Below are 27929 nucleotides of genomic sequence, written 5' to 3' on the forward strand. Positions count from 1 at the left end.
CCAGCGTTCTGCAAGGTGGGCGCAAGCAGCCTCCCCAGTCTATAGATGAGGATCAGCAGGGCTGAGGCCCTTGCCGGCAGTCCTCCAGCTCAAGGGTCAAGACAGGATGCACCCGAGTCCGCCTGCCCCAAAGCCCGCGTTCCTCTCGCAGTGTATCTGCTCCCTCCCCAGACAGAAGCTGCTGACAGCAGGGCCATGCAAGCAGATGTAGATTAATAGACTGCAAAATCTGCTTATGAGTTCCACAGGGACACGAAGCGATACAGTGGCCCTCATCCAGCATGGCTCCTGGAGAGCCTGTTAATCCTCCCATATGCTAGAAAAGGAGCCGCTGTGTGTGCTTTGAGTTACATTCTCCCTGGAAAAGTTTTCCTAAGACCTGAGTCCTCTAAGATTACTGTAAAGGGAACCCTTTGGGAGCTTGGGTTGCATTTTCAATACAGGGAGGGAATGGATCATGCAAATTTTTACACACGTGTGCACGAACACATGCATGTGCACACACATACATACACACACGCACTCTGAAAGTGGGGTGGGTAGCAGTGGGGCCAGGGAAGGCTGTGGGGTTTCTGTCTTGTTTTGTTTTTGCAGTTCTGGGTATTGAACTGAGGGCCCACACATGCTAGGTAAGTCTTCTACCACCAAGCTACACCCCAGCTCAGAGACCTGTTTTTTTCATGCAGAACAAGCAGAATTGCCCAGTCCCCAAATGTGCCCTGGGACCATGAGACTATTGATTCTACATTGTGTTCTCCACCTGTCTCTCAAAACTGAGGCTGAGGACTGGGGATGTGGCTCAAGTGGTAGCGCGCTGCGCTCGCCTGGCATGCGTGCAGTCTGGGTTCGATCCTCAGCACCACATACAAACAAAGATGTTGTTGTCTGCCCAAAACTTAAAAATAAATATTAAAAAATTCCCCCCCCCTTTCTCTCTCTCTCTCTCTCTCTCTCTCTCTCTCTCTCTCTCTCTCTCTCTCTCCCTTAAAAAAAAACTGAGGCTGAGGCTTCTGAAGGAAAATGTAACTGCACACACAGTCAAGCTCTGCTTTGAGGAGCTCCCAGCCCCTCACCCCAAAGTCTACTATGCTCCTCTGTCAGGCAGGGCCAGCACAGTCAGTAGTGGTTTCAGTCAACCAGGAAGAAGGCCACCCCAGCCGAATTGCTATGACCAACAGGCATCCTAAGGGGGCTGAACCTTGGAGTTGGGGGTGGCTTGACTCATGGGCGTGAGCCTGATGGGTAGCATGCTGTGCTAGACCCACCGTTGCTGCCTCTCATGCCACCCTGTACTCCGGGGTGAATGATTGCTCATGATCCTCGTGGGCACTTGTGGAGAGCATGCTTTCCTGGCTGCTGCCCAGAGTGTTTTCATATATTTACTTAATCCCTGCACAAAGTGTCAGGAGTTAGCACTCTTCATCATTGCTAATTTACAGATGAGGAAACTGAGGCACAGAGGTTTAAAACCTGTCCAAGATTACATAGGTGATTAACTGGGAGAATTGCCCCTAGAAACATTTCTGATTTCAGAGTTTTTATCCAGCCTGGATCCTGGACACGTTTATATATCCAGAAGAGGGAGTTTGAGCAAGGACTCTGTGGGAAGGTGGCTTCAGGCCTGGTTCAGAGGCTCAGAGGAGAGGGAGGAGGGGGGTTTGGCTTCCTGTGTGTGTGTGTGTGTGTGTGTATGTGTGCATGCACACACACACATGCCTGTGTGGTTGAGCATAGGGCTATCCCCGTGGGACAAATAAAAAAACAGCCTTCCCTATTGAGACAAATCCCAGAAACTCAAGTTTCAGGTGAGAAGGGGCAACCCCAAAAGCAGCCCTGACACCAGCTGAACCCACTTCCAGCTACTGGAATTTTCTCACTGGCCATGGTATTGTCTGGGTAGAGTGTGGACAAAAGGAGCTTTTCCTTGATCGCTCATAGCTCAGCAGACCTTGCCACAACTTCCACTCAAATATGCATAAAGGAAATCCAGAACACTTGCTGCTCAGAAATAGCCTGGTACTTAAGGCGCAGGTCCTCAGCCTGGCTTGGCCACCACCTCTGGCACATCTGGCTGCCTCTGAGTCTCTGCCCAGCCCCTGCCCTCTCCTCCAGGCCTCTCTCCCACAGGGTCGGTGTCCCCTACTTCCTGAAGTCCCCTACTTTTTGACTCTCAGGTCCCCAGCCCTCCAGCAAATGGGTTTGGTCAGAGGGGCTGAGGCCTTTTTTATGAGGATGACCTCAAGGAATGGCTCACCCTCTGTGTGACCCCTTCTCCCTTCCCTCCCATAGAGGCCGTGACTTTAGTCAATAAAACGACAAGGCCCTAATCACAGAGTGGCCTGAGCATTTGCACAAGAATCAGGCCCACACTCCAGTGGGGGTATTTCTGTCTAGGACATGCCAGGATCAATGACAGCAATCAGAAAAGATAAAAGGAGAGCGAAACCAAGATGCCATAATTTTCCTGAGGATGGAACTCAAAGCATGAGGGAGAGAGGTGGCTGGTACACATCAGAGGCCAGCCACCTGCAATCATATGCAAATATCCTGCTGGGGCTGTTTTCCCTGGGTGGTTAGCAGCACTGGGCAGCCCTGGTGGAACCACAGTGCTTGCTCTGGTCTGTTTGGGGGTTGGACTTTGGCTTGGGTTGGGGGTTGAATAGTAATGGGGAGTATAATAGTTTTAAAAATCATTCTGGGGGCTAGAGGTGCCACAATGGTGTAGTGCTTGTCTAGCAGGTGCAAGGATCTGAGTTCCAGCCCCAGCCCTTCGAAAAACAAAACTAAAACTAAAACAAACTAACAAAACACACACACAGAGACACACACTTTGGGGTCAGTAGAGAACCGAGGTTGTTAGGCCTTGGCTCTGCTGTTAAGCAGCTCTGCGTGTTATCCCAGCTCTGCCCTGTCCTGGCTTTGTGACCAGGGAAAGTTACTGTCATTGAGTGGCTCCAAACCTCAGTTTCCTCATCTGTAATATAGGACACCAAGAGTGCCTACTTAATAGGGCTGTAAAGAGTGCATGAAAGAACACAGGAAGTGCTGAGCACAGTTTCTGGTAAATGGTGTTCAATAATTGATTATTGTTACTGGCATCTCTATGATTCCTATCGCACTTCTATCAGCAAAGAAAGGCAAGGCCTGGGATCCTCTAGCTGAGAATGGAGGGTGACAAGTCACATTCATCCATTCTCCATGGAATTGTGGTATTTAGAGAAGGTGACGACATGCTGTTCTCCAGCCCCACCAAGAGTAAGGCCACCAGAGTAAACCAACTTCACAGTGTGACAGAGGGGCCTGGATAAGGACTGATGGGGTCTTGGGGAGAAGGATTTGTCCTGGTAGGGAAGGGAGATAGAGAGGGGCTGGCACCCCTCAATGTCCTCTGACCCAGAGGAGAAGAGTTCACATGATGCAGTTCCTGGGGTACCAGCAAGGGCTGGCTAAGGAGCCTGTAACGTTCTGGTGCTGGGCCAGCACTGGCTATGGGTCGAAGCAGGCCAGAGGCCAAGAAACCCCTGGTGACTGCACTCTTAAGACCCTGGATGCCTCTCCTGGCTGTGGTGACAGATGGACTGTGTCACCACTCTAGCTGAGCAGCCCACTGGGGCTGGGGTCCCTGGGCCTGTGGTTTACCAGCTTTTCCTTCCCTGCCCCACCCACCTGTGCCCCATGCAGATGGCAGTGCCCAGTTAGGGCAGGGGCTATGTCATCTCCACTTCTGAGAGGGGTGAGGGCTGCTGGACTATGCTGGCAGAGCCTGCTCTGGGGTCAGGGAGGGCTTCAGGAGCTCTGCCTGGGAGGAAGGAGATCAAAGGGGCTGCAAGCAGATCAGCCACACCACATGGTCACAGTAAAAGGTAGACATAGACCAGACGCAGGTGCTGCCAGGTCACCCTCACTGAGTGGCCACATTGTAGAGTAGAGCAAGACAAGTGTCCGTCTTGAGCAGACTGGTACACAACCCTACTCTGCTGCTGGGGACTTGTGGGAACTTGGGCATGTCACCTGGTCTGAGCCTCACTTTCTTATCTGTAACCTGGAACAGACCTGTCCATTCACTCATCCATTCAACTCATTTTTTACCTCTGCCCCAGTCAGTGGAGACAACCATGCTCTAGGACACACTGGAGGTATGTGCTCCATGACACGACTTGAATTTAAGGTGCACGCCATCACTGACATGGCGAAGCTCCCCTCTGTTAGAGAAGACACATACTAAACAAGTAATTGGTAAGTTGCCACCATGTGCTTACCTCAGGTGAGGCATCCTGCAAAGAGTGGGTAGCTACCCAGGAGAGGTGGAATTCACAGCATTTAGATGTTAAACAACTTAGGTCTCGCTCATGGTTACAATAGTAACACTGCTGAAGGGCAGGGATCACCAGGATTCTCCCTTCCTGCCACAGGTCCTTCTGAATGAGGATCACTCTGCACCTGACCAGCATGTCCCACACTGGAGCCCTTTAGTATATAAGGTAGCCGATCTAGTGGGGTGGGCAATGGAACATTCCAGATTCTTTATGGGAAGGGAGAGAAGCCTGTCTCTTCTAGGGGGCACTGGTCCCCTGCCAAAGAAATAGTTCTCCCAGGGCTCCATCTGTCCCCCTACTTCTTTCAGGATGGTGGGAGGGCTGCTGGGGGCAGTGGTCTTCCTTCATTGGCTTGAATCAAGGCTGAGTTTGAAGGTACCGGAAGCACTGGGGGCTGCAGCCAGGGTCCTGGTAGAGAAGCTGCTGCGCCTGGTCTGGGAATGAAATAACCAGACCCCTCCCCACATATGGGGATGCCTAGGGTCTGGGAAGGGATGTCCTGCTTTGCTTTCTTCCCCTTTTGATCCCTTCTCTCCCCCAACTTCCCCCTAACGTTTCCCCCTTTAAAGGTTATGATCTCCTCTCTCTCCTTCAAGGACTTGGCTGCATTCCCCAGGTTACTCTGGCGTCTGGCTCAGTCATGGTGTGATTCTGAATTACAATAACCACACCACAATGTCTGAGATGCTCAGATACCCATGGGCAGATTGTGCCCCCTGTGGGCAGAGGGTGGAAAATACGCCCCTCCAGCCAACCCCAGGAAGAGCCAGCCATGAACACAGCATTCCTGTCTCAGGCCTGGCGCTCAGGAAAGCGTGATGACCTCCACTCCCATGCCAACCGTAGATACAAATGGGCTTTTGCCCTTTTTTTGAAATTATTATTTTTGTCCTTTTGGGATGGTGGTCTTGTTCTGTTGCCCAGGCTGGGCTTGAACTTGATATCGTCCTACCTCAACCTCCCAGGTAGCTGGGATTACAGGTATGTGCCACCAAGCCTGGCAAACACTTATATTTTTGTCGTATAGTGATTTCTTTAAAATCTTCAGAAGTAAGTATTTTTATTATACAAAAGATGTGTATTCTGGGGTTGGGGATTTAGCTCAGTGGCAGAGTGCTTGCCTTGCACGTGCAAGACCCTGGGTTCGGTCCTCAGCCCTGGTGTGTGTGTGGGGGAAAGATGTGTATTCTTCATAGAAAAATTGGAAAATAAGAGCATTATAGAGAGGAAAACAAAAGCACCCAGAGTCTGCTAACGATTGCATGGGTCTTGGTACAGTTCCTTCCTTCTTTTGTGTGTGCCCTTTAGGAAGCATTTCCCCAGGTCTTGCAGGACTGTGTAACTGAAGTGTGTACCAGTGTTCCAGCAGGTTCTATTGCCTAGATGGGTCAGGGTAGGATTGCGGGGGACAGGAGGGACAGGTAGGGTCTGCAGGAGGCTCTGAGGCTAGCAATGTAGATGGCAGGACTTGCCCTGACCCCAGGCCCCTGGGGCTTCTTTTGTGGGACTCTGCTTGCTGGAGGAAGTTTTCCCTTCTCTGGGAAAGTGAGAGGGTGCAGCTGTCTGTCCTAGGGCAGAGTCTCCCTTTGGTGGGCTTTGTGCAGACTCTGGGATGTTTGGTACCCCCTCATTGGCCATTGCCCCTTTCCTTTTTCCAGCCTGTGCCCTGAGATGGCTCGGCAGCTGCTGCAGCTCCTATTCCTCTCTCATCTTTTCTCTACCACCCCTTGGAAAACAGCCGCGGGTGTCTCTTCACACCTGGTGGTGCCAACTCACCTAATAGATGTGACTCACTGATCTTCCTTACCTTCTCGGGGGCTTGAACTCAAGTGACTCTCCAGGCTGGATGATTTGGAGCAGGGAGGGGGGCAGGCTGCAGGGGACAGCCCTATTGGTCACAAGGAGATGGATGGCTGATGAAGAGGCCCAGCCACTCCAGCCTCTCACCTCATATACCTAGGTCCTGTGAGGCCCCTTCCCCGCTTTTCCCACAGAACCTAACATCCTAGGAGGTGAGCTGAGACCTTGCCACACTCCCTTCTCAACCCTGCTCCCTGGCTCCATGTGGGATGTGGGGTGAGTGCCCAGCAATGCTCAGGACTGCAGGGGAGCAGAGGCGCTGTTTGTCAGCAGTGCCGACTTGCCCAGGTAGCGAGGAGCATCAGCTCCGGGGTGTCCAGCGGTGCTGCAGGATATGCCTGTGTGCAGGAGCAGAGCCAGAGGCCGACAACTCCCTAAAGTCCCAGGGCCTCTTGGCAGCAAGAGGGAACGACCAAGAGGAAAGGCGCATCACGCAAAATGCCTGTGCACAGGTGAGCTGAGGCTGCCGGGAAGGCCGAGGGGCCTGTGAGTAATTGGGATAAAGAACCTCGTGCTCCCCGTCTCGGAGTGGGAGGCAGGAGAGCATGAGTGACGGTGTCAGGCAATTAAGGAGGCACACTGCTGCATAGGCCCTCCCCCTGCGTCTGGGCACCTGCCACAAGTGCCTAGTCCTGTGGCCAAGATGAGCTCTCAAGTGGGAGCTAATCAATGAATTGGTGCCTACCCGCTCGCCTGGGCCCAGCGCTGGCTTGTGAAATGGGCTGCAGAACCACCAGGGAGGTCAGCAGAACAGATAGTCTCAAAAAACAGAGGAGCCTCCAGAGGTGACAGTTGCCAAGCAGAATACTCCTGGAAGCCACAGAGAGATGGGGCCCTGCCTCTGATGGGAGGAGTGAGGAATGTGAGGTGGCAGTTTCCATAAATGTGTAGGAGAGGCTGTGGCGAGTTCAGAGTCGGGACCTCAGGGACCCCATATGAGTTCCCAGGCTAGAAGCCGAGCTGTGCTCCCAGCACCCTCATTGCTGGCTGGTGGTAGCCGACCTGCCCTCCCTAATCCCTCAGCAGCTGGTGGAAGCCTCCGGAAGGGCCAGAGGGGTAGATGCCCAGGAGCCTGGAAGGAGGTCACATTTCAAAGCCATCTGTGGCCCTTCACACACCCATGTTGCTCCCTTGTCTCCCGGCACGTGTCCTCGGTAACTGTGTAACCATTGGTTCTGCGAATATTGCTGGAGCCATCGGGAGCCAGGCCCTGGGCTTCCCAGTCTTGCCTCTCAGGTAATGTGCCGTCCTGTCTCTGCTGGGTTGGAGGACTCTCCTCTTCCTACCCGAGAGGTTTCACAGCCGCCAAAGCCAGGCTTTTGCTGTGTAGCTTCAGACCCAGGGAGGAGCAGCCAGTGGCCTTGGTTGGAAACCATGGAGTGGGTCAAGGGGACACTGGCTGAACGCATTCCTTGTCTCCCATGCAGATCTCCATCCCAGCTTCCCTTGGTTTGAAGTCTCGAGAGATAAAGAAGAATTTCCAGGACTACTATGTGACAAGTGGTTTTATGGAGACTGGGAGAGAACTTGTCCCAGTGGGTAGAGTGGGATGGCCTCCTGAGAGAAAGGGACAAGGTGGGCCAGGATGGGGATCTGTGTGCTGTCACCCAGACACCCTCTGAGTGACGTGGTGAAGTCATGTGCCAGGCAGCTGCGCCTCATCAAAGTTGGAGGATTTGCACCCCGCCTCACCCCCGCTCTGGAGCAGCCTTCTGGTGTCCTGAGTCCTGTGGCCTAGGGGGGCAATGTCGCCTCGCCCTGTCCTTATCATCCTCTCATTTGCAGCCTGTCCTACTTCTCACACTCTTTCCGACCCTCCTGCAGTCGCCTCTGCTGATCTAGGCTGGGGCTGGAGGGCTGGCGGAGGGGTGGATGCTGGGGATGGCTCTGGGCGCGGGCCTGGGAGCTGTCCTTCTGTGCTTTTTTCTTCGGGGATAGCCTGGGATGCATTCCCTGGCGGCCCAGCCTATCCACATTCCCTGGGTTTGCCTTGTGTCTGTCGAGCAGCTGCTTAGAATGGCCCCTTTTGGTAGAGTCCTGTACCTGCCCCAGGGGCCACAGCACAAGCCCACCTATGACCACTCATACCTGCTCTCTGCCTCCCCTGATTCAGTGCCAGGGCATTGAATTATGCTTTTATTAAATGACTGTGGGGTTGACAGTCAGCATGCTGTCTGTTTGTTCTACTCCTGAGTGTGGGGCCAAGTTGCCTGTGTGGCCTTGGGCTGGTGACTCCACAGTTCTGAGCCTCAGTTTTCTTGCCAGTAAAAGGAGCATACTAACCTCATGGGGTAGTCAGGCTTAAATGAGTGTGTGCCCGTAAGCAGGTTTAAACCATGTATTCAGAATGCAGGGGGTTTTATTGTGATTCAGGTATGGTGAGGCCAACAGACCAGGAGACGATTGCTCTTTAAAAGACTCTTATAGTTCCCAAGAGGAAGGGACATGCCACATGGAGCCACATAGGCAGACCAGGGAAAAAGGCACAGGCTGGGCCTCCTCTGTGCTTTCCTTGGGAAGGACCTGGCTAGGCAGGGTAAGGAGGTTTATGAACAGCCACTTGGAATGATTTCATGGGACTCTGGGGTGTGGGAGCTGCCCCTGGGACAATGGCCTAGTGGCCCAGCGGCCATTGGTTGGTTTGCATATGAAAGGCCTACACTAAGGCAGGTCATTTGCTGTCTCAGGGAGTTGTCTAGGCCTGAGGGGTCTGGGAGACCTCAGGTGTCAACTCATCAGAGTAAAAAGACATGCTTCATTAAGGGTACAGTTTCATTTCGACAAGAGGACTAAATGGGAAGTATTTATAATACAATGATAGATATGTTAATTAGCTTGATTCCATTCCTCTACGCTGTGTGTGATTAATATCGCTTTGTATCCCTTAAATATATACAATCGTAATTTGTCCATATTCAATAAAAATAAAAAGACATGCTTGAGATACCAACACACATTTTTGGTTAAAATGACAAAAAGTATTTAGTTCTACATTCATGATGTGGGTGGTGGAGCCTCAGGAAGGTGCAGTGGGAAGAGCCCAGGCTTTGGAGGAAGAGGCCCATGCTGCTATCTCCTGCTTCCCCTATGTTTAGCCTCTGCTCTGGGTCAGGGGGGACAGGAGGACGCCAGCCCCTTACTTGCAGGGCTGTTTGGAGGACTTAGTGAGAGGACCCTTTGAAAGCTCACAGCTTGGTGCTGGGCCACCAGGAGCAGCTCAATGCATGAGAGTTATTACATTTTTGTGTCCCTTATAAGGGAAAGACCCACTGGGGGCCCTTACACATTCTGGTCCTGTGGCCTTCCCTCTGGTAGTCTGTTTTAAAGGAAAACATTTTCAACCTAAGGGATATCAGCCCCAGAAGTGAATGTAAGATCCAGAGCCAGGTGGTGCATCTGACAGCGTGCCTAGAAGGAGCCGGCTTCCAGAGACTCACTGGTCGTGTGTCTTCCCTTTCCTCCCTGGGCCTCTGTTAGTCTCTCCCTTCCAGAGGATTCCCTGGGATGGAGGGCTTTGGGTTTGCTTAGAGTTGTGTCCCCTTCTGTAGGAGACAGGGAAATGAGATCTTGATAGTGCACCATTCTGGCCTGAAACACTTTCCAGAGCAGGTGTATAGAAGGGCCCTTATTCCCAGGCCCAACCACCTCAAGGAAGCTGCTCCAAGTCCAAATGGGCAGGCCTGAGAGGTAACCTCTCTTTCTCATGCCTTCATAAAGCACATACCCCAGGCCTCATGCCACTCAGCCCTCCTGTCCTCTTGCTTGGGACTGAGGGTATGGTGAGAGTTCACCAAGGAGAACAGAAACGGAGCTCCCAGTGAGTGGGAGAGACCAGCATCCTCAGCTCTCCAGGGAAAGGGCTCTGTGCCCTACCTACCAGCCATCTGGAGCCCCCAGGACTCTTGATGGCCAGTCTTCTTAAGCCCTGAAGGGCCCCAGCTGGGTCCTGGCTGTAGCCCCAGCCTCTCGTTCCTCACAGAGGTCTGCCTTAGTCCTGTTCAGGCCGCTGGAACAGAATACCAGACCAAGTGGCTTGTAAACAACAGAAATTTAGTTCTGACCATTCTGGAGGCTGGAAGTCCAAGGTCAGGGGGCCAGCATGAGGGAGTTCTGGTGAGGGCCTTCTGGATTTCAGATGGCCATTCCAGCATATGCACACGTGGAAAGAGCAGAGCCTGAGGAAGCAAGCTCTCTTCTCTCTCATGAGGGCCCTAATCCCATCCACAAGGGCTCCACCATCATGACCCGATCACCTCCCACCTCCAGCACCTTCACATTGGGCACAAGATGACATAGGAATGTCAGGGGACACAAACACTCGGACCACAGCAGGGTCTCCTCCTCCACTGTCTCCCCAGCATCCTGTTTGCTGACATCGAGGGCTTCACCAGCCTGGCCTCCCAGTGCACTGCCCAGGAACTGGTCATGACCCTCAACGAGCTCTTCGCCCGCTTTGACAAGCTGGCTGCGGTGAGTCACTCTGGGCCTGGGCCAGAGGGTGGCCCGGTCTGGGCAGTCGAGGGCCCTGTGGTCAAGCCCCTGCTGACCCCCAGGGTGGGCACATGCCAGGCTGCGCCCTGCTGGGAGAACCTGTTGCTAGGAACCAGCAATGGGCAGAGGGACTGCTCAGGCAGTGGCTGTGTCCTCACACTCCAGGTCAGCCCAGACATCACACAGCTGGAGGTGCTTTACTGGCCTTGGGGGAGTGAGCCGGGCCTTCTCCATGCCCTGTCTGTGGAAGGGGGGGCAAGCCCTGGGAGGCATTCTGCCCCAACCCCAGCGGGATTTCTGTTTGAGGCAAATTAGATGCTGTGTGATCACATTCCTGATGAAGTTGGCCAGGGTAGTAACAGAACGAGTCTGAATCCGCACCTGGCCTGTAAGCAGCCACATGCTACCCCTAGAGGCTTTCAAAAAGAAGATTCCCCGACATTTGGACAAATTGGAAGCAATGCCCCACAGCAGCAGGGGGGTGGAGAACATGCTCCTTCATTGGGTCCCAATTTTCAGAAGGTCATCCTTTCCCAGTCCATGGCTTCAGGTGGTACTCGAGGCCTTTGTAAAGTCATTGCATCGAACTGGCCACTTCAAACAATGTCCACTGACATGTGGAAATGGCCCCTATTCCACATGGATGACACGCCTGTTTGTGGATAAAAGGGTGATGCTGGTCAGGGCCTGTCCAGGGCCTCTGACGTTGCTAGATGGTGGTCTCATCACTGATCTTGGACAAAGTGAATGAGGCATGCTGCATGCCTGGGTGTTAGATGGACCTCAGGACTCCAGGCCACCTGGCCATTTGAGTCCCAGGGTGGAGCTTGGTGGAGTAACCTTTGGGAGCCAGGTTCAGGCAGCCTGTAATTGATGATTAATGACAATTCATCTCACTCCTAATTATAGATCAGTGGTGGCCTACGGCACCTGTCACTCAGCAGCAGCAGTGGCAATTGCCTTGGCTCTGTGGCACTCCTGTGCTTGCTGATTTAGCAGAACTCTTTTTGACAGACCTCTCGGACGGGCTGAGGGTCAGGCAAGGGTTTGGTTCAAGCTCATTTCTGCTGCTAAAGTCTTTTTTTATATATAAGAAGAAGAATCAAAACTGTTTCTAGAATCTTGGGTCAGGAGTCTGAGTGTGCTCCTGGGACATGGAGTGGAATCAGAGATTCTCACCCCAGGCATGGGACCTTCCCTGAGCTGACAAGGCTGCCCTTGTTACTGAGCCATGGTGCACTGCCGCTCCAGGCCTGGGGAACTGGAATGCCTTTCTGAGCAGTTCAGCCCATTGGCTGACCCCCCACCTCCTCCCACGCCTCCTGATAAGCCTGGCCTGGGACTAGGCAGAGTTCTGGCTTAGGGTCTGTGGGGAATCTGTTTGCTTCCCATTTCTTTTTAATTTTTTTTAAAAACTCAATTTGCTTTCCAGGAGAATCACTGTTTACGTATTAAGATCCTGGGGGATTGTTACTACTGTGTCTCGGGGCTGCCGGAAGCCAGGGCTGACCATGCCCACTGCTGCGTGGAGATGGGCATGGACATGATCGAGGCCATTTCGTAAGTTCCCCACTCAAGGGAGACTGTCCACAAACTAAATAATGCCTGCCTGGCCTACTGGACAGGTGGAAACAGGACAACAATGGGGCAGAGCCATCTCCCCACCCAACCGGGAGGCAGATCTGTACCTCCAGACTTGGTGGCTTCTCCAGGGCTCCTTACCACCCACAATGGGGGTGCTTCACCCAGTAGAGGCACCAGGGTGAGGACTCTGCAGGCTTCAGGAAGGGGGAGAAGCTGGCAGTCATGGCAGTGCCCCGGGTGGGCCTCGCACTCCTGGGTCTTCTCATAAACTCCCAGCTGGGGTGGAACCCACTGGCCTCACTTCCTCCCGGATGGGAGAGCTGGGCTCGCAAGGGTTAAACAGCTCAACAGGGCCTAATCCTAGTGGGTAGATTCATAACAGGAGTTCCCGTTTCAGAGACTCCACCCTTCTTGGGGGCAATAGCAAAAAGGCTCTGGGGCCAGGTCTTGGTCATCACTAGCCATTGAAGGAACCCTGGGTTTTGTAAAATGAGGACAATCCAAGCCTGCATGTCAGCCAGGGGAGCAGGTCAGAGATTGTGTCCAGGTTCAATAACTCTGGACTTTAGGAGTAGCCTGGACAGGGGCAAAGGAAAAGACAGATGGCCAAGTCAGAGGTCAGAGTGGATGGCTAGGAACGTGGCCAAGTCTGTTGATATTCACCAGGTGTCCCCTGCATGTCTGGGCTAGATATTCCCTCATCCAGCAGTGCAGAGTATATTAAGGAGGACAGGCCAGGACTCCCATTGATTAACATTGATCAGATGTTTCACGTGGACACTACAAGGTAAGAGAGGCAAACTCTATGAGGAGGGGGCAGTTGGTTCCACTCAGGGGGTTTAAAGAGGCTTCACCAAGGAGGCAGCCCTGGAAAAAGCACCAAGGCATAAAACTCCTAAGCAAGTGTCCTTCTGCGTACATTTGGTCATACATGGGCTGACCAAATTGATCCCAGAACAAGAGAAATGATGGATGACAGATCTCCCCTGCCATCTTCCCTCTCCCTGATGGGGGTCAAGTGGGGTGATAAGCCTGGAGTTCAAGGGGTGGTCCTACCCACTAGGCCACATCAGACTACTGGTCCCATGACTGGCCAAGTGGTCATCCCTGGGGTATCAGAGGCTCCCAGTACCTCAAAAGTACAAAATGTGTACACCCTGGCACCTGTGCCCTCTTCTGCAGACTGTGGGCAGGCCTGGGAGCACCAGCCACTGACATGTAGCCTCCTTCCCAGTCTGCCTCCCCCTCTCCCCTGGCGTAAGAGGTTATAAGTGAAGGGCCCATCTGCTTTTCTGGGGACCCCTGGATAAACAGTTAGGGCCTGGGGACGTCCCATAGGACATGAAACCCTCCTAGACCCCTGCATCTTCCCAGATTCCTTTTATCTCCTGAGTAGGGAATATGTGCTCCCTTGAAACCCAGTTAATCGCTTTTCTCTATCATCCTGCTAATGTCAGAGAAGCAGCAATGTGGATAAATCCAATAAACAGATAATCCAAAAGCCATCTCTGTCTTATCCATAGAGCATTATGATTGGGGTTTAGAGTGGCTGTAACTTCCCTATTGGGTTCTAGTTGACACTAAGCTACATTTGCATTTCTCTGAATACAATCTAATTGACTGAAGGTAGCAATGGCCCTCCATGCCCTCTGGAGGGGAGGCAGTGGGACCCTGGGTTACAGTGCGAGGCACTACGCCCCCTTGTGGACAAGGCAGGAATAGTGCCTCGGTTTAGTGCCCCTGAGCACCAGGACCAAACTCCTGCAGCACCTACTCCCAGTCCCTTTCAGGTTGAACATTCTAGATTCTATTTAGTTTGGACCAGAGAAATGCCTTTTAACTCCTATGTCTTCCAATGCTCTCCCGAGCCCTGCCTTCCAGCCTCACCCCCACCTGTGTGCTTGACCCTTGACCCTCCCCCAGCCTTACCCCTACTCCATCCCCAGGTTGGTCCGGGAGGTGACTGGGGTGAACGTGAACATGCGCGTGGGAATTCACAGCGGGCGAGTACACTGCGGTGTCCTTGGTCTCAGGAAGTGGCAGTTCGACGTCTGGTCTAACGACGTCACGCTGGCCAACCACATGGAGGCTGGCGGCAAGGCAGGGTGAGTGAGGGCCCAGACTTTGCTTCCTGCTCAATCCCATTTGGGAACTATCCGGAACAGGCAGGGCTGGGTGGAAGGGAGGGGAGATCCATCTGGCTGGTAGAACTGAAGTAGAGATTCCTTGACTTATTTAAATCACAGTGTGGTCAAGTTGTAGAGAACATCATCACGATCTCCCTTTGCCAGGGGCGAAGGGGCTTACAAAAACTATGGTGATGGGGTAGAGTTCTGAGCAGAAGGGAAAGGTTTTCAAGACTGAAGCTGACATAGAGGCCAGTACTAGGAGGTGAGGTGTGAGATGGTGTGGGTGTAGTAGGTGTGAGCTTTCTGAAAACTGGCCTCCAAGGGCCATCTTGATAATATGGGAAGGATGTACATCTGAGCCAGAGTTTGGGGTCCTGGGCCTTGACTCATGGTTGACTCAGAACTGCAGTTTGGTTATGCATGGGAGGGTTAGTTCTGAGCTTGCATTTTCTGCCTTCCCCATCCTGATCTCCTCTCCGCCCATAGACGAATTCACATCACCAAGGCCACACTCAACTACCTGAACGGGGACTACGAAGTGGAGCCCGGCTGTGGGGGCGAGCGCAACGCCTACCTCAAGGAGCACAGCATAGAGACTTTCCTCATCCTGCGCTGCACCCAGAAGCGGGTCTGTGGGCCAGGGCTGGGGGCGTGGGCTGAGGGCTCTGTTCCCTTTGGAGAGGAGCATTTTCATGGTCTCTTCTCCTTCATCTCTTGAGCAAAAGTCGTAAATTCCTTATGTAGTTGTGGCTTCTGCATCTTAGAAAAGACGGGAGAGTGAGGAAGGCCTTGCCAAAGATGATGGCAAAGATTTGGTTTGGTTTCTGCTTCTGTTGCAAAACTTCAACAGGCTTCAAATCAGCCAGCAACAGAGCCTCAGAAGGCTGCTGGATGGAGCCCAAGCAGCAAGGATATGCGCACTTACCGTATATCTGCTCTCCACCCCGCCTCTTGTTCCGCCTTCCCCATGGATATGGGTAGCCAGCTCCACCTATATCTATATATGTGTTCCTGGAATCTCTCTTTTCCCTTTTCACTGTCTAGCCTCTTTCTTCTTCCCCTTTGTCTGAGCTCAAACTTGCCAGAGTCTAAAACTGAATTATTAGCTGACTTTGGTATTCTATTTTTAATAGTGACGTGTTCCATGTTCTTAATTTTTAAAGCGAATGAAGAGAACATTTTATATTTCTCCCTAAATTAAAATGTCTTTGACTTCTCAGTCTTTCCGTTGAGTTGATCTGTTGGTCAATGCCCTTTGGTAGAGAAAAGCTTCCCTGTTTCTTTTCATGAGAAATTAGACCAAACACAAAGTCACTTGTGAGGGCAGTTCAGAGAAGAAAGTCTTGGGTGACCGAAGTATTAGGTTTTTAAGAGGAGGTGTGGAAGTTAGGGCAGGTGTCTACCCTCAGGGGGACATCAGAGGGGCATGAACCCCCAGGGCAAGATCCTGTTGCAGGGTCCTTGCAGTGAGTCATATTGATTCCCCTCTGCAGACAGCCAGAAGAGGGATGGGAGGACTCAGGGCACTTTGGAGAGAGCTCCTCGTGGCTTAACCTGCACAGTTGTAAACAATTTGCTTGTTCTTTGGCCAGAGTAGAAATGAACTGAAATCCTTGTGGGCCCTCTTCCCACATCCTTCCTTGGGGTCCCTGGTTCACAACCCACCTTCCCACCCTGAGTTCCCTGGGCCTTGGTTCCTCCAGTTGACAAATGGTCCAGAAGAGACTGTTTTTTGGGACAGAGTAACAGAGAGAGAGGGACAGCCCCCATCCCAGCAGAGTCAGCTGAGGCAGGCTGAGTGCTCCCCAGCACCACCTCTAAGGAAGGAGGGAGTTGAAGGGGGGGGTGCCTCGGGCATCCCCAGTCCTCCACCCCTAGAACCCAATTGGAAGGATAGACGGGTGAACAGACAGACGCTGGGAGAGTGTGGGCCCATAAGTACCAGCCCCGTCTCCTTTTGTGTCTTTGTACAATTGTGTCAGCCCTTGAATCTCCTCATTTCAGTGACCCAGACCTCTGTGGAAGCAGCCTTCTGGGCAGCAGTGGCCTGTCCTACTTACGGCCCTCTCTGCTAGAACGTGCCTATTTGGGAGAAGCTGAGTGGAGACTGGAGTCCCAGGTCCCCTCTCCCTCCATCAGCCTCTGGGCACCTTTAGCACCAGCTCTGCCCAGTCCTGAGGCAGTAGGCTGAGAGCCCTGCCCTGTGCTGGCCCATGCATCCCAATAGCAGAGTCTGCTATGATTCTGTAGCTTGCAGGGTGGGAGGCCCAGACTTGTGCCAGCCTGGCTGCCTGGGAGACCAGAGGTGAGGCTCAGCCCCTTCCCCACCTCACCCACCCTCTGAGTGCCTCAGAGGCAGTGGGGAGGAGCACAGGCAGCCAGCAGTGGTTCAAGCCTTGGGGAGCTTAGGCAACCCAATGGGAAGGATATGGCATTTGATTTTGAGAGGCACCAGGGTAGAATCTTGTGACCAGACCTGCAGGGAGAACTCCTTGCCGTTTGCTTTCTCACAAGACCAGGGCTCATCACCTTCTGCCACTCTCCCCTGGGGCCAGCCAGGTGTTGGGAGTGTGGAGGCTCTGGGATCTTGACAGACCTCTGGGCTCCAGGGTTGTTCAGAGAGGCAGGTGCGGCAGCCTCAGCCCCTGCCTGGCCAGGTACTGCGTTCCTGTGGCCTTGCCCACAGGCTGATGTATCTGTGTTGCTCTCTAGAAAGAAGAGAAGGCCATGATTGCCAAGATGAACCGCCAGAGAACCAATTCCATCGGGCACAACCCACCACACTGGGGGGCTGAACGCCCGTTCTACAACCACCTGGGCGGCAACCAGGTGTCCAAGGAGATGAAGCGGATGGTGAGTAGCTGGCAGAAGGGTGTGCAGGTGACATGGGCCAGGGCCAGGGTTTTCTAGGAGTGTGAGAACTGGCCCAAGACCCTCTGGTTGCCTGGGGGAGTCCGGGGAGCCATAGAAGGAAATGTAAGTGGACTCACCCCAACTTTGGACAAGGAGCTGGCACACCTAACTCTGGCCTGGGCACTCCCCACGAGACCTAACATCTTGTGGCATGCTGAATATGGCATGGGAACAGAGCTTCAGTGCCCCTTCCTCTCTCCTGGCAGAAACCGCTGGTGTAGGCTGGGAGTATGCCCTTCCAGCCAGACTCATGATCTTGTCAGGGCCTCTGGCTGGGTCTTGGCACTGTTTGGTGAGGCCCCTGGGGAGCTGGGTGGACACTGGGCTTCCAGATTCCCTTCTAGCACCTACTGCATTTCCCAGGCAATTGAAGTCACATCTTTTTTTTTTTTTTTATACCAGATATTGAACTGAGGGCCACTCGACCACTAAGCCACATCCCAGCTCTATTTGTATTTTTTAATTTAGAGACAGGGTGTCATTCAGTTGCTTAGCACCTCACATTTTGCTGAGGATGGCTTTAAATCACCATCCTCCTTTCTCAGCCTCTCGAGCCGCTGGGATTAAGGCGTGCGCCACCTCGCCCAGCTTCAAGTCACATCTTTTGAGTCAGTTGCTCAGAAACCATCCCAAGGCTTTCTGGCAAGGGTTGGGTGATGGTCCCTTTGCCCTCTGTGCTGAGAAACACCCCCTTTCCCTCTGACCCCATCCTTCCAGCTGGGTACATAGGACTGACATCTCCACCTCAGGCACCCTGCCTGCCTCAGGGCACAGACACTCCAGCTATCACTGGGTAAACCAGGGACAGGCTAATTCAGGACACTGCTGGGCTCTGGCAGAAATGACAGGAAGATAGAATTAGGAGTCGGAAGGAGAGGAAGGAGAACGACAGGAAGCCAGGTTAGAGCCGTAGCCTTTCTTTGTGCCGAGAGTGTGGCCACCACCTCTCAGGCCCCTGCTCAGTTCAAAGGCACCTCTTGGCCAGGTGGAAGCCACTCTGATGGGGAGGGCTGGGGGGGGCGGTTAATGTGTGAATAAGCTGGAGTGGGCTGCTAGCCCAGTCACCCCTCCTTTCTAGCCAACAGTAGCAGATGACACAGGTTTCAAGGAAGTGTGCAGGAGGGAAATGATTGGTCAGACCTCCGCCTAACATTCTGTAGGTAGATAAGCTGGTTGAGGGACACTGGTGTGACCAGGGAGCATATGGGAGAGGCTTGGTTTCCCCCGGGGCTTTGAACCTGGACATCCGCAGACCTGGTCAATACCACAGGCTCTGGCCACCACTCTCCCTTGCCCCAGCGGCCCTCCACAAAGCAAAGAGCAGGTGGCAGCTCTTTGCAGACTGTACCCACATGACTGTACCCACATGACTGGGCTGGTCAGGAAGGGAGGTAGGGGTGAGATGGAGGAACATTGGAGGTGAAGAGTGGGGAGGAGAGAGGGCGAGGAAGGGGAGGCAGAGAGGTGGAGAGGAAGCAGGGAGCAGCCAGCGAGGAGGAAAGGGGCCTGGTGGTAAATCAGGTTCTCTGTTTAAAATCCTAGGGAAGTTATTTTTTAGTGACACTTGGTATAAGCTGCATCTTTAGTCATTTCAGTCCTAAAAGAGGCTGTTTGGACTATCAGCACCTGTTTGGCAGACAGATTCATCATTGTTAGGATAAGGAGCCTTGGAAGGATTAACAGGAAGGGCTGTAACTGGGGAAGGGATTCTGGAGAGAGGGGAAGGCTCCTCCCAGTGGGAACTGCTTCACCCAAGAAAGGAAAGAGGGGAGGCCTGGCCTCCCTGCTGTCTGGCTGGGCACAGTGTCCCTTGATTATCCATCCCTGCCTGGCCCCATCTCAGTCTGTCCAATGGGAATCTCTAAGCTGGGGACAGAGGCAGTTCCTGCAGCAGCTGAGCAAGCCGTGCACTTTTGGAGTTAAACTTGACAGAAATCTTTTGAGAAAGACACGTAAAAGAAGAGCTTTTGCCCTGAATTCCAACGCACAGGGGAGTTTTTTAAAAGAAATAGCCCACTGAAGGTAGAGGGGTGGGGATTCCATGAAACTGTAACAGAGCAGTTAAAAAGTTCTAATTTGGGATTGGCAGGTTGGTTTTTTTTTTTAATCCTTTTTTTTTTTTTGGTCGGGTGAGGGGGAAGGAGTACCAGGGATTGAACTCAGGGGCACTCAACCAGTGAGCCACCTCTCCAGCCCTTTATATATTTTATTTAGAGAGAGGGTCTTGCTGAGTTGCTTAGGGCCTTGTTAAGTTGCTGAGGCTGGCTTTGAACTCATGATCCTTCTACCTCAACTTCCCAAGCTGCTGGGATTATAGGTGTGTGCCACCACACCCAGAGGTTTTTTGAAATCTTTATCCAATTTTTCTTGGCTTTTGAATTCCAGGAGGAGCTGTGCAGGTCTCTGCTCAGGCACGCCTGTTGTAACATCCTCTTAAGATTATTTATTAAAAAGAGACTGAGCTTATGTAACCAACCCCAGGAAAGCTCTGTGCTCCCGGTGGGACCAGCAGGCTGGAAGAGGTGAAGTGACTCATATCCTAGCTCCAATGAGCTGGGTGGGGGAGGTGGATTTGCACCCAGTCTGGTGGACTGTGTTTTGATTTTTGTTTTTCTGTGATGTTGGGAATTGAACCCAACACTAGACAAGTGTTCTACCACTGAGCCCAGGTCTGTTTTCAGTAACCTCACTGCTGTGGTTTATGGACCAAAAGAATTTCTGCCCTGTAATTAGTGCACCACTCAACCAGATGCTAAGCTGTCCAGACCAACACAGCACCGAGTGTGCACCTGGCTCCCACCTCTGCCCGTAGGGAAAAGTGGGTGCCCAACATCTGCCTTAGCAGATGACCTAAGGGACATTGGAGAAAGTCAGAAACATGTTTATTCAAAACACTTCAGTATAGCTAATTAGAACAAATTAAACAATAGAAAATTAAATTAAAAGCACTTTAGGATGTTTTTGATCTGTAGAGATGGGCGTATGTATAATAGAGCTCGATTGTTCTTGGTTGCTTAATAAATTTGTTGCCAATCTATGGAAGGATGCTAGAGCATTAGCATCTCATGGCAGTAATCTGTAGGGTGCTCTCCTCTCTGCTGGTCATGCTGTGTTCCAAGGGGTCCTGGGCACTTCAGGGATAGGTTTGTCCTCAGTCAGAGCACCCATTTGAGTGATAGCAAAGTAGGACAGGTCTTGTAGCAAAGAGACAGAGCCCTGGGAGACAACTGACAGGCCCTTCTGGGTTGAGCTAGGAGCAGCTCAGAGCACTGGAAATTGTTGGTCCTTGAATGTGCCCCCCACCCCAGGTGGACCTGCTGAGGCTCAGGGAGTGGTTAGCTGAGGATAGAATAGAAGGCACAGCACCTTGAAGCTGCATGGACGCCATGTCTGTTTCAGCACCTGAAAGTTCATGGAGAACAGCCCCTCTTCTTTCTTTCTTTTTTTTTAATAATATCTTTATTTTATTTTTATGTAGTGCTGAGGATCGACCCCAGTGCCTCATGCATGTGGCTCTACTTCTGAGCCACAACCCCAGCCCAGCCCCTCTTCTTGTATCTCTAAACCATATCCTTGATGGGATGAAGCAAGATCCGTTTGGATTTTTGGTTCATCCAACATTTGCTGAACTCCCTTTTTGTACAGTAGTGCTCCACACTGGGCCACAGAGACAAGGGGCCATTCCCTGTCTTTGTCCTGGAAGCCCAAGCCTTATCTGGAACTTCAAGTCTTAGGGGCTGTTTGTCACCTCCACTGCCTTCTGGATTCTGCCCCTTCCCACTGTAGGGACCCTCCATTCTATCACAGCTGGTTAGACCCTGGCAAAGGCTAAATAGGGCTTTGAGTTTGATGATCAGCAAAGGCCAGTGCCCATTCCCCACCCCTGGCCCCGTGCAGAAACACAAAACAGCAGCCAAACCCATGCAGGTGTTCCTTACCTCCAGAGTGCCCCCAAAGTCCAGTCTGGCAGAAATACATTGGTTCTCAGATACCAAAACAAATTTTTTGCAGGTATCTGGAGTTGAAATTTTTAAGTGAAGAACCTGTGAATTCCCATGGTTTTTGTGTGTTCTTTGTGCCTTACATATGTGAGGAGGGGTGTGGGGGGGAGGGTGTGGAGGCTTGGGGATAAGGGGAGGAGTCCACGGCGGGTGGGGGTCAGGAAGAGCTTAGACACAGGGACTTTGCAGTGGAAGGAATGGCATCAGTGTCCCCAGCATCTAGCATGGACCCATGCCTCAGAAGAACCTCACTGTCACCAATCAGAGGGAGGGAGGGAGGGAAGGGGCAGACTTCTGTGTCCAGTGCTTTGAGAAACTGCAGTGAGCAGGAACTGGCCACCTCCTCACAGGCCCAGCTCACTCCCTGCATGTCCTCAGTGCTCTCTGTTCTCACACTTCTCTCTCTCTCCTCTCTTTCTCTCTCCTCTTTTAGGGCTTTGAAGACCCAAAGGACAAGTGAGTAATAAGCCTTTCTTTATTCCTGACACCACCATCTGGGAAATAGCTCCAAATCTGCCTTCCCATCCGGTTCCCCACACTCATGGAACATGATTCCACAGCAGTCAGCTGAGAGTGAAAGGAGCCTGCCGTAACAAACAGGTGGTCAGTAGTGGCCCCACACAGGTCAGGCCAGCCCAGGGACCAGCCCACCTGGCAGAGGGCTGGGCCTCAGTGCAGCCTGTTTCATTTCCACTGCACATGTGTGCACACACACGCACACATGCACACACACACAAGTGCATATATGCGTGTATAGACACACAGGTACATGCGTGTGTGCACATGCTCAGCAGGCTCCGACCACACCCAGCATCCTGAGGGAACGCCTTCCTTGCGCTCCTCTAATTCCTGGTTCTCAGGACTGTCAGAGGTTCCGCTCAAGGACCAGACTTCACTCTGAGAAATAGTTGGGTTTTTTTTTTAATATTTATTATTTAGTTGTAATTGGACACAATACCTTTCTTTTATTTATTTATTTTTATGTGGTGCTGAAGATCAAACCCAGGGCCTTGCTCTTGCTAGGCAAGTGCCCTACCACTGAGCTACAACCCCAGCCCCGAGAAACTCAGCACTCAAAGACCATGAAGCCTGCTTCACAAGAGGGCCCTGAGTCCAGATAAAGGGACCAGGCAGACCACAGTCACTGTGACAGGAGTCCCACCTCCCCATCTCAGCCTTTGTTTCAGGATGGGGAGACAGGTGGAGGATAAAGAGCAGAGGGTGTTGTCTTCAGGGAAAACAACAAAATCTTCTGTAATAATTCCCAGTATTATCACATACTGAGTTATCTCGCCAGCGAGGCCCTCCAGCAGCAGGCCTGAGGGGCAGGCAGCTCTCCTGTGTGTGCATTTGCAAAGAGTAAGGGCTCACCTGGCCTCAGGCCCTGGGTCAAGACTGACCATGGCCACTGCCAGGTCTTTCTGGTTATTCCAGAGGGACTTCAGAGCCAGCCCTCTAAGGGTGCCCCTGATGGTCATTGGGTGTGGGTCTGTGCCTCCTGCTCCCCAGGAATGCCCAGGAAAGTGCAAACCCTGAGGATGAAGTGGATGAGTTTCTGGGACGAGCCATTGACGCCAGGAGCATCGACAGGCTGCGATCTGAGCACGTCCGGAAGTTCCTCTTGACCTTCAGGGAGCCTGATTTAGAGAAGAAGGTATGGCACCTGGGTGGGGTGCAGAGCCAGGACCAGGGAGGCAATAGGACACTTCCTTCCAACACCAAGGAAGGAGCAGCTTCTTGTCCCCTCAGTTTCCTCATATGTGATACTGTGCTATCCAGGGAGTTCTAGAGAGACTTCCTTGGTTAGAAGGAATAAATCTTTTTTTTAATATTTATTTTTTAGTTGTAGTTGGACATAATACCTTGATTTAGTTATTTTTATGTGGTGCTGAGGATGGAACCCAGGGCCTCGCACGTGCTAGGCGAGCGCTCTACCGCTGAGCACTGTCAGCCCCAGCCCTAGAAGGAATAAACCTTAATCTTACTGCATCTTGGCTTCCTTATCTTGAAACAGATATTACAGTGAGGAATAAATGAGTTCTCTTTGTGTAAAACACAGAAAATAATAACTGCCGCCTCGAGGCTGTTCACTAAGCATTGGTTGCTGTTGGTATTGCGATTGCTGCTGACATTTGGCCACACAGCTTGAGGCACACTGGAGCCTCCAGGCCTGAAAGTTGGAAGGGGCAGTCAAGATCCCTGTGCCCCATCTCCTTGGGCTCTGAATGCAAAAGTCACCCAGTGAAGTAGTTCCAGAGCCACGGCTGGACCCCAGGCCAGGCAGGTCTCTTTGCACCATATTGCAGGGTCTCCCAGGGTTCAGTTCACACGGGCTTGGGTGAACTCTCATCAGCATTAAATGAGGGAAGCTGGTTAGCAGAGAAACACTTTACAACAAAGGGAAGTAAGCGGACCTGACTTATGCATTGCCTGCTCCAGGTGACCGTGCAGCAATGACCTCCATGAGTGCAACTGGGTGGTGTCATGGAGGAAGCTACAGCAGGGAATTGGGAGCTCAGAGTGGCCTTGGGCAAGTCATGGAAGCTCTCCCAGCATGCTCACCTTAGAAGTAGGAATAACAGCAGTCCTGTGCCTGTGTCTGGGGCTGTTGTGAGCATGACCGATGGTGATGCAGATGATGCCCAGGAATTGACAGTTGTGATCATGATGAACTAATGACAGTGACTCAGCCTGCATAAAGATTCTGTTTGATCCAATCCCAAGTCCCTCCCAACTGCCCTCTTTCGGGCACCATCTTGCAGGGATTTGCACTGGTTTCTTGTGATCTGTGTCTGGCTCAGGGTCTCAGATCCTAGGCTCTCTGGGATTGACCTGGCTGGGGTGGGACATCCTCCACCTCTCACCCTATGTGTCTCTTCTCAGTACTCCAAGCAGGTAGATGATCGATTTGGTGCCTATGTTGCCTGTGCCTCGCTCGTCTTCCTCTTCATCTGCTTTGTCCAGATTGCCATTGTGCCCCAGTAAGTATCCCCATCCCTCCTGCGCTCCCTCCTCTGGCTGCAGGGTGGGAGAGCTGGTCATTTAGAAGAAGAGAATAGGGAGGCTGGGCTGAACCTCCTTGAGCAGGAGAGGTTGCTCCACCTGTCCTTGGTGGACGAGGAATCCAGGGTGAGTGCTCTCACCTGGGTGGAAGACTTCTCACTGGGCACTGCTCAGCTGCAGGAGAGACTCCTGTCCACCACTTATCATCTCATGCCACTTAGCACATACCTCTGCTATCAGTTGAATCACCCAAAGTATCTGCCAGGCTGCCTCCTGTGTGAACTTTGGATCTTGGAAAAGAAACAATACATCTTCAAAAGACAAAGGTTTCTTACTACTATAGGTATTTCAAAGAGTGGAATAATTCAGGTTCTGAAGTTTTGTCACAAAGAGGCACTGTTGAACTTTTCTGAGGACTATTTGTATCACTGTGAGAGCCTGTGGCTTCTGCAGGAACCACTTTGAAGCAGGTAGTGGGCTTTCAGAAATAAAGTTTAGTAGATTGTCATATAGAGTCATGCCTAGGAGAGAAATGTGTATGCATGTGTGTGCATGTGTATATATACATATGTTCATGGGTATATATGTGTATGTATACATGTTTTTGCATCTTATGTGTGTAAAATCATTCAAACATACAAAAAGTAATATAATCAACACTTATCCCCTAGCTTTGTTAATATTTTGCAATATTTGTTTCAAATTTTTTTCCTGTTTTTTTTTTTGGAGAGGGGGGTACTGGGCATTGAACCCAGGGGTGCTTTACCACTAAACTACATCCCCAGCCCTTTTCTATTTTTTCTTTTGAGATAGTGTCTCACGAAGTTGCTTAGGGTCTCAATAATTTGCTGAGGCTGTCCTTGAACTTGCAACCTCCTGCCTCATCCTCCTGAGCCACTGGGATTACTATGTGCACCACTATGCCTGGCTTTTCCTGATTATCTAAAGTAAATTTATGAACATTTTGCCCCTAAAATCCTCAGTGACCTCCATTTAAAGGACATTTTCTTCCTTAAAGTCAACATCAATTCTCTACTAACCCTGTACTCAGTCCATGTTCCAGTTTTCAAAATTGGACCCCAAAGAGTCTTCTACTCTTATTTTTTTTTTCCAATAGGGATCTACTCAAAATCCCCTGGTTGCAAGTGGCTATATCTTGTAAGACTTGCTTCACCTAAAGAGTCCCTCCACCCAACACATTCTATTTTTCATTTTGAAATAATCGTAGTCTTCTGAGAAGTTGCAGAAGTAGTGCAGAGCCTCTGTGTGTCTGTCTCTTACCAGTTTCCCCTACTGTTGACAACTTCCAGAGCCACAGCACAGTGATCAAAAACAAGAAATGCATGCAGGAATGATGCTGTTCACTAACCCACAGAGCATATTCTCATCTTGTTCATCCCCCCAGGGCCCTCTTCCTGTTCCAGCCGCCAGGTTGGGATCCCACCCTGCATTTAGTCAGCTTATCTCCTTCGTCACTTCCAATCTGATAGTTCAGCCTTTGCCTGTCTTGCATGACCGTGGCACTGTTGATGAGTCCTGGACAGTTAGAATGATGCAGTTTGGGTGTGTGTGATGCTCTCATGATCAAATTGGGGCTGTGTGTTTTGATGAGACTCCCAGGGAGTGACCATGTGTCCTGTCACTCAGTGCATGGTGTCAGGAGGCACATGATGTCCACATGCCTTTTTTTAACACCTTTTTACTTTTATGACATTTATTGTTGAAAAGGTGCCCCATGCATTTGTATCTACTATGACTCTATCAGGGCACCCCAGGTAACAACCAGATGCTGGTGTGGGCTCCACCTGGTTGTGCAGCTAAACACTCCGCGGGCACCAAGGCTGTGCAGGGCTGCTGGAATTGTGGGTCCATATTGGCATAGAACTCCATTTTTCTGTATTGAAATGGAGCCACAGATATCAACAAGCAGGTGAGGCCTTCTGTCCCTTAGCTGAGTGCATAATCCTGCCTCTTTGCCATTTTCCTTTCTCTGCAGCGTGGCCTGGGGGCTGGACCACCCCAGCTCCTGCTCTGTCTGCAGTGGCTTCGTTCCCTCCTCTGGCCATAGCTCTAAGTGGCTAAGGCATTGACAGAGGTTTCTCTAGCCATCCCTCTATAGGGAAACCTTAAAAGCCACTTTAAAGATTTTTTTTCTTCTCCCTGTTCCATTTGTTGAGGTCCACTAAATGATACTCGTGTGGACAGGGTGCTGTCTGAGTCCTCCCTGGGCCTTGCTGCCTATAACCCACCTCCAGGTCACTCTCCTCCCTTGAAGGGCTCCTGGTGGCACAGCAGTGTGTGCTGTCCCTGGCCAGCCCCTGTCCCAGGAGACAATGGAAGGAAAGTGTTTTGCAGCTCATTTGTCTGAGGATTTCCACCGATGGGGGCCTGTGATTTGCCTGGGAAATGAGGGACAGGGACACTTGTGTACTCTTCTTATTGAGCTGGCTGGGAATGGTGGGGGCAGAGGCAGAAACTGAGCAGGATGTGTAGGGGGGGCCTGGCAGTGGGCATTGGGTAAGGGACAGGGCTTAGGGACTGTCATTTTGAATATATGTATCAGCCTTATTGCTCAGAGTGGCTGGCTGGGCTGCTGATACATGCATTTATATAAACAAAGGCCATTTGTCAAATCCACTCTCAGTCCTTGAGGTTATTTATCAAGCCACCAGTGATGATGTGGAGGGAAGGACCAGGTGATTTTTAAAGTGGTTCTCCCAAGCTAAGTGGGGCACTGTGTGAACAGCTAGGAATACAGTATTGGTCAGGTAGCACCTGGCTTTCCATCCAGCTCCCAAAGGGCTGCTGTCCCCCTGCCCTCAGGAAGGGGACATGGGGGGGACAGAAGGGAAGAGGCCACACTGTCACAGGCCAGAGCACTTCTCAGGAGTGGGAGGGAAGAGCAGGGGGCTTAGGGGAAATGAAGCAACTTCAGGTTCTCTCTCGGCTTTCAGAGCCTCGGGCCCCAGAGCTGTGCGGACAGGCCCTGGGGACTTGTGGCCTGTGTGCCAGGCAGGCCTCAGGGAGGCTCAGGCCCAGCACCTGGATGTGGCTTCCCCCTCCCCCCTTTCTTCCCCAGCTCCGTGTTCATGCTGAGTTTCTACCTGACCTGTTTCCTGCTGCTGACCTTGGTGGTATTTGTGTCTGTGATCTACTCCTGCGTGAAGGTGAGTCCAGCCGACTCCTGGGCCAACACCTTCTTCTCTCTCCTCCCAGCCACTGCCAGGGGCTATGGCCAAGTCATGTGCTTGGCATGGGGGAGGGACAGTATAGTGCTGACCACCACTTCAGATTGGCATTGGTGGCAAGCTAGGCTGGAGGTGAGCCTCATTCTTATTGGCAGGCTCAGCCCTCGTGAATCTTCACAACAAGAAAATGCTGTCATGGCCACTTCTTGGGATCAAATGGGGTGATGGGAGGGAGGACACCTCACACAAAGCCTGGCACAGGGCAGTGGTCAGTAAGCACTCGCTAGAAGAGACCTTCCTGGATACACCTGTGACACCACCTTCCGTTGCTGGGTACTCAGGTTTGCCGTGGGAGGATCTCAGAGATGAGGGATTGGGGTCCATCATGCAGATCAGTGCGTGGCTGTAGAAAGGCTCAGAGTTCCAAACAGCTCACATGGCTAG

General features: G+C 51.9%; 1 protein-coding gene across 3 annotated transcripts in view; it reads left to right on the top strand.

Annotated features, from left to right (window-relative positions):
• The window catches only part of Adcy5 (adenylate cyclase 5), a 146785-nt gene that overhangs the window by 89619 nt on the left and 29237 nt on the right, over positions 1-27929 (top strand). For 2 of the 3 annotated variants that reach the window (XM_005338885.3, XM_078044107.1), the window contains exons 4-12: positions 10535-10646; positions 12100-12227; positions 14198-14356; positions 14867-15008; positions 17093-17233; positions 21728-21750; positions 22804-22948; positions 24178-24275; positions 27377-27464. In XM_005338885.3, the coding sequence (XP_005338942.2) occupies positions 10535-10646; positions 12100-12227; positions 14198-14356; positions 14867-15008; positions 17093-17233; positions 21728-21750; positions 22804-22948; positions 24178-24275; positions 27377-27464 (1036 nt within the window). The remainder of the gene's footprint in view (positions 1-10534; positions 10647-12099; positions 12228-14197; positions 14357-14866; positions 15009-17092; positions 17234-21727; positions 21751-22803; positions 22949-24177; positions 24276-27376; positions 27465-27929) is intronic. The other variant, XM_021735636.2, reaches the window with a different exon arrangement.

The sequence above is a fragment of the Ictidomys tridecemlineatus genome, chromosome 3 (assembly GCF_052094955.1).
Source record: "Ictidomys tridecemlineatus isolate mIctTri1 chromosome 3, mIctTri1.hap1, whole genome shotgun sequence".
Lineage (NCBI taxonomy): Eukaryota > Metazoa > Chordata > Mammalia > Rodentia > Sciuridae > Ictidomys > Ictidomys tridecemlineatus.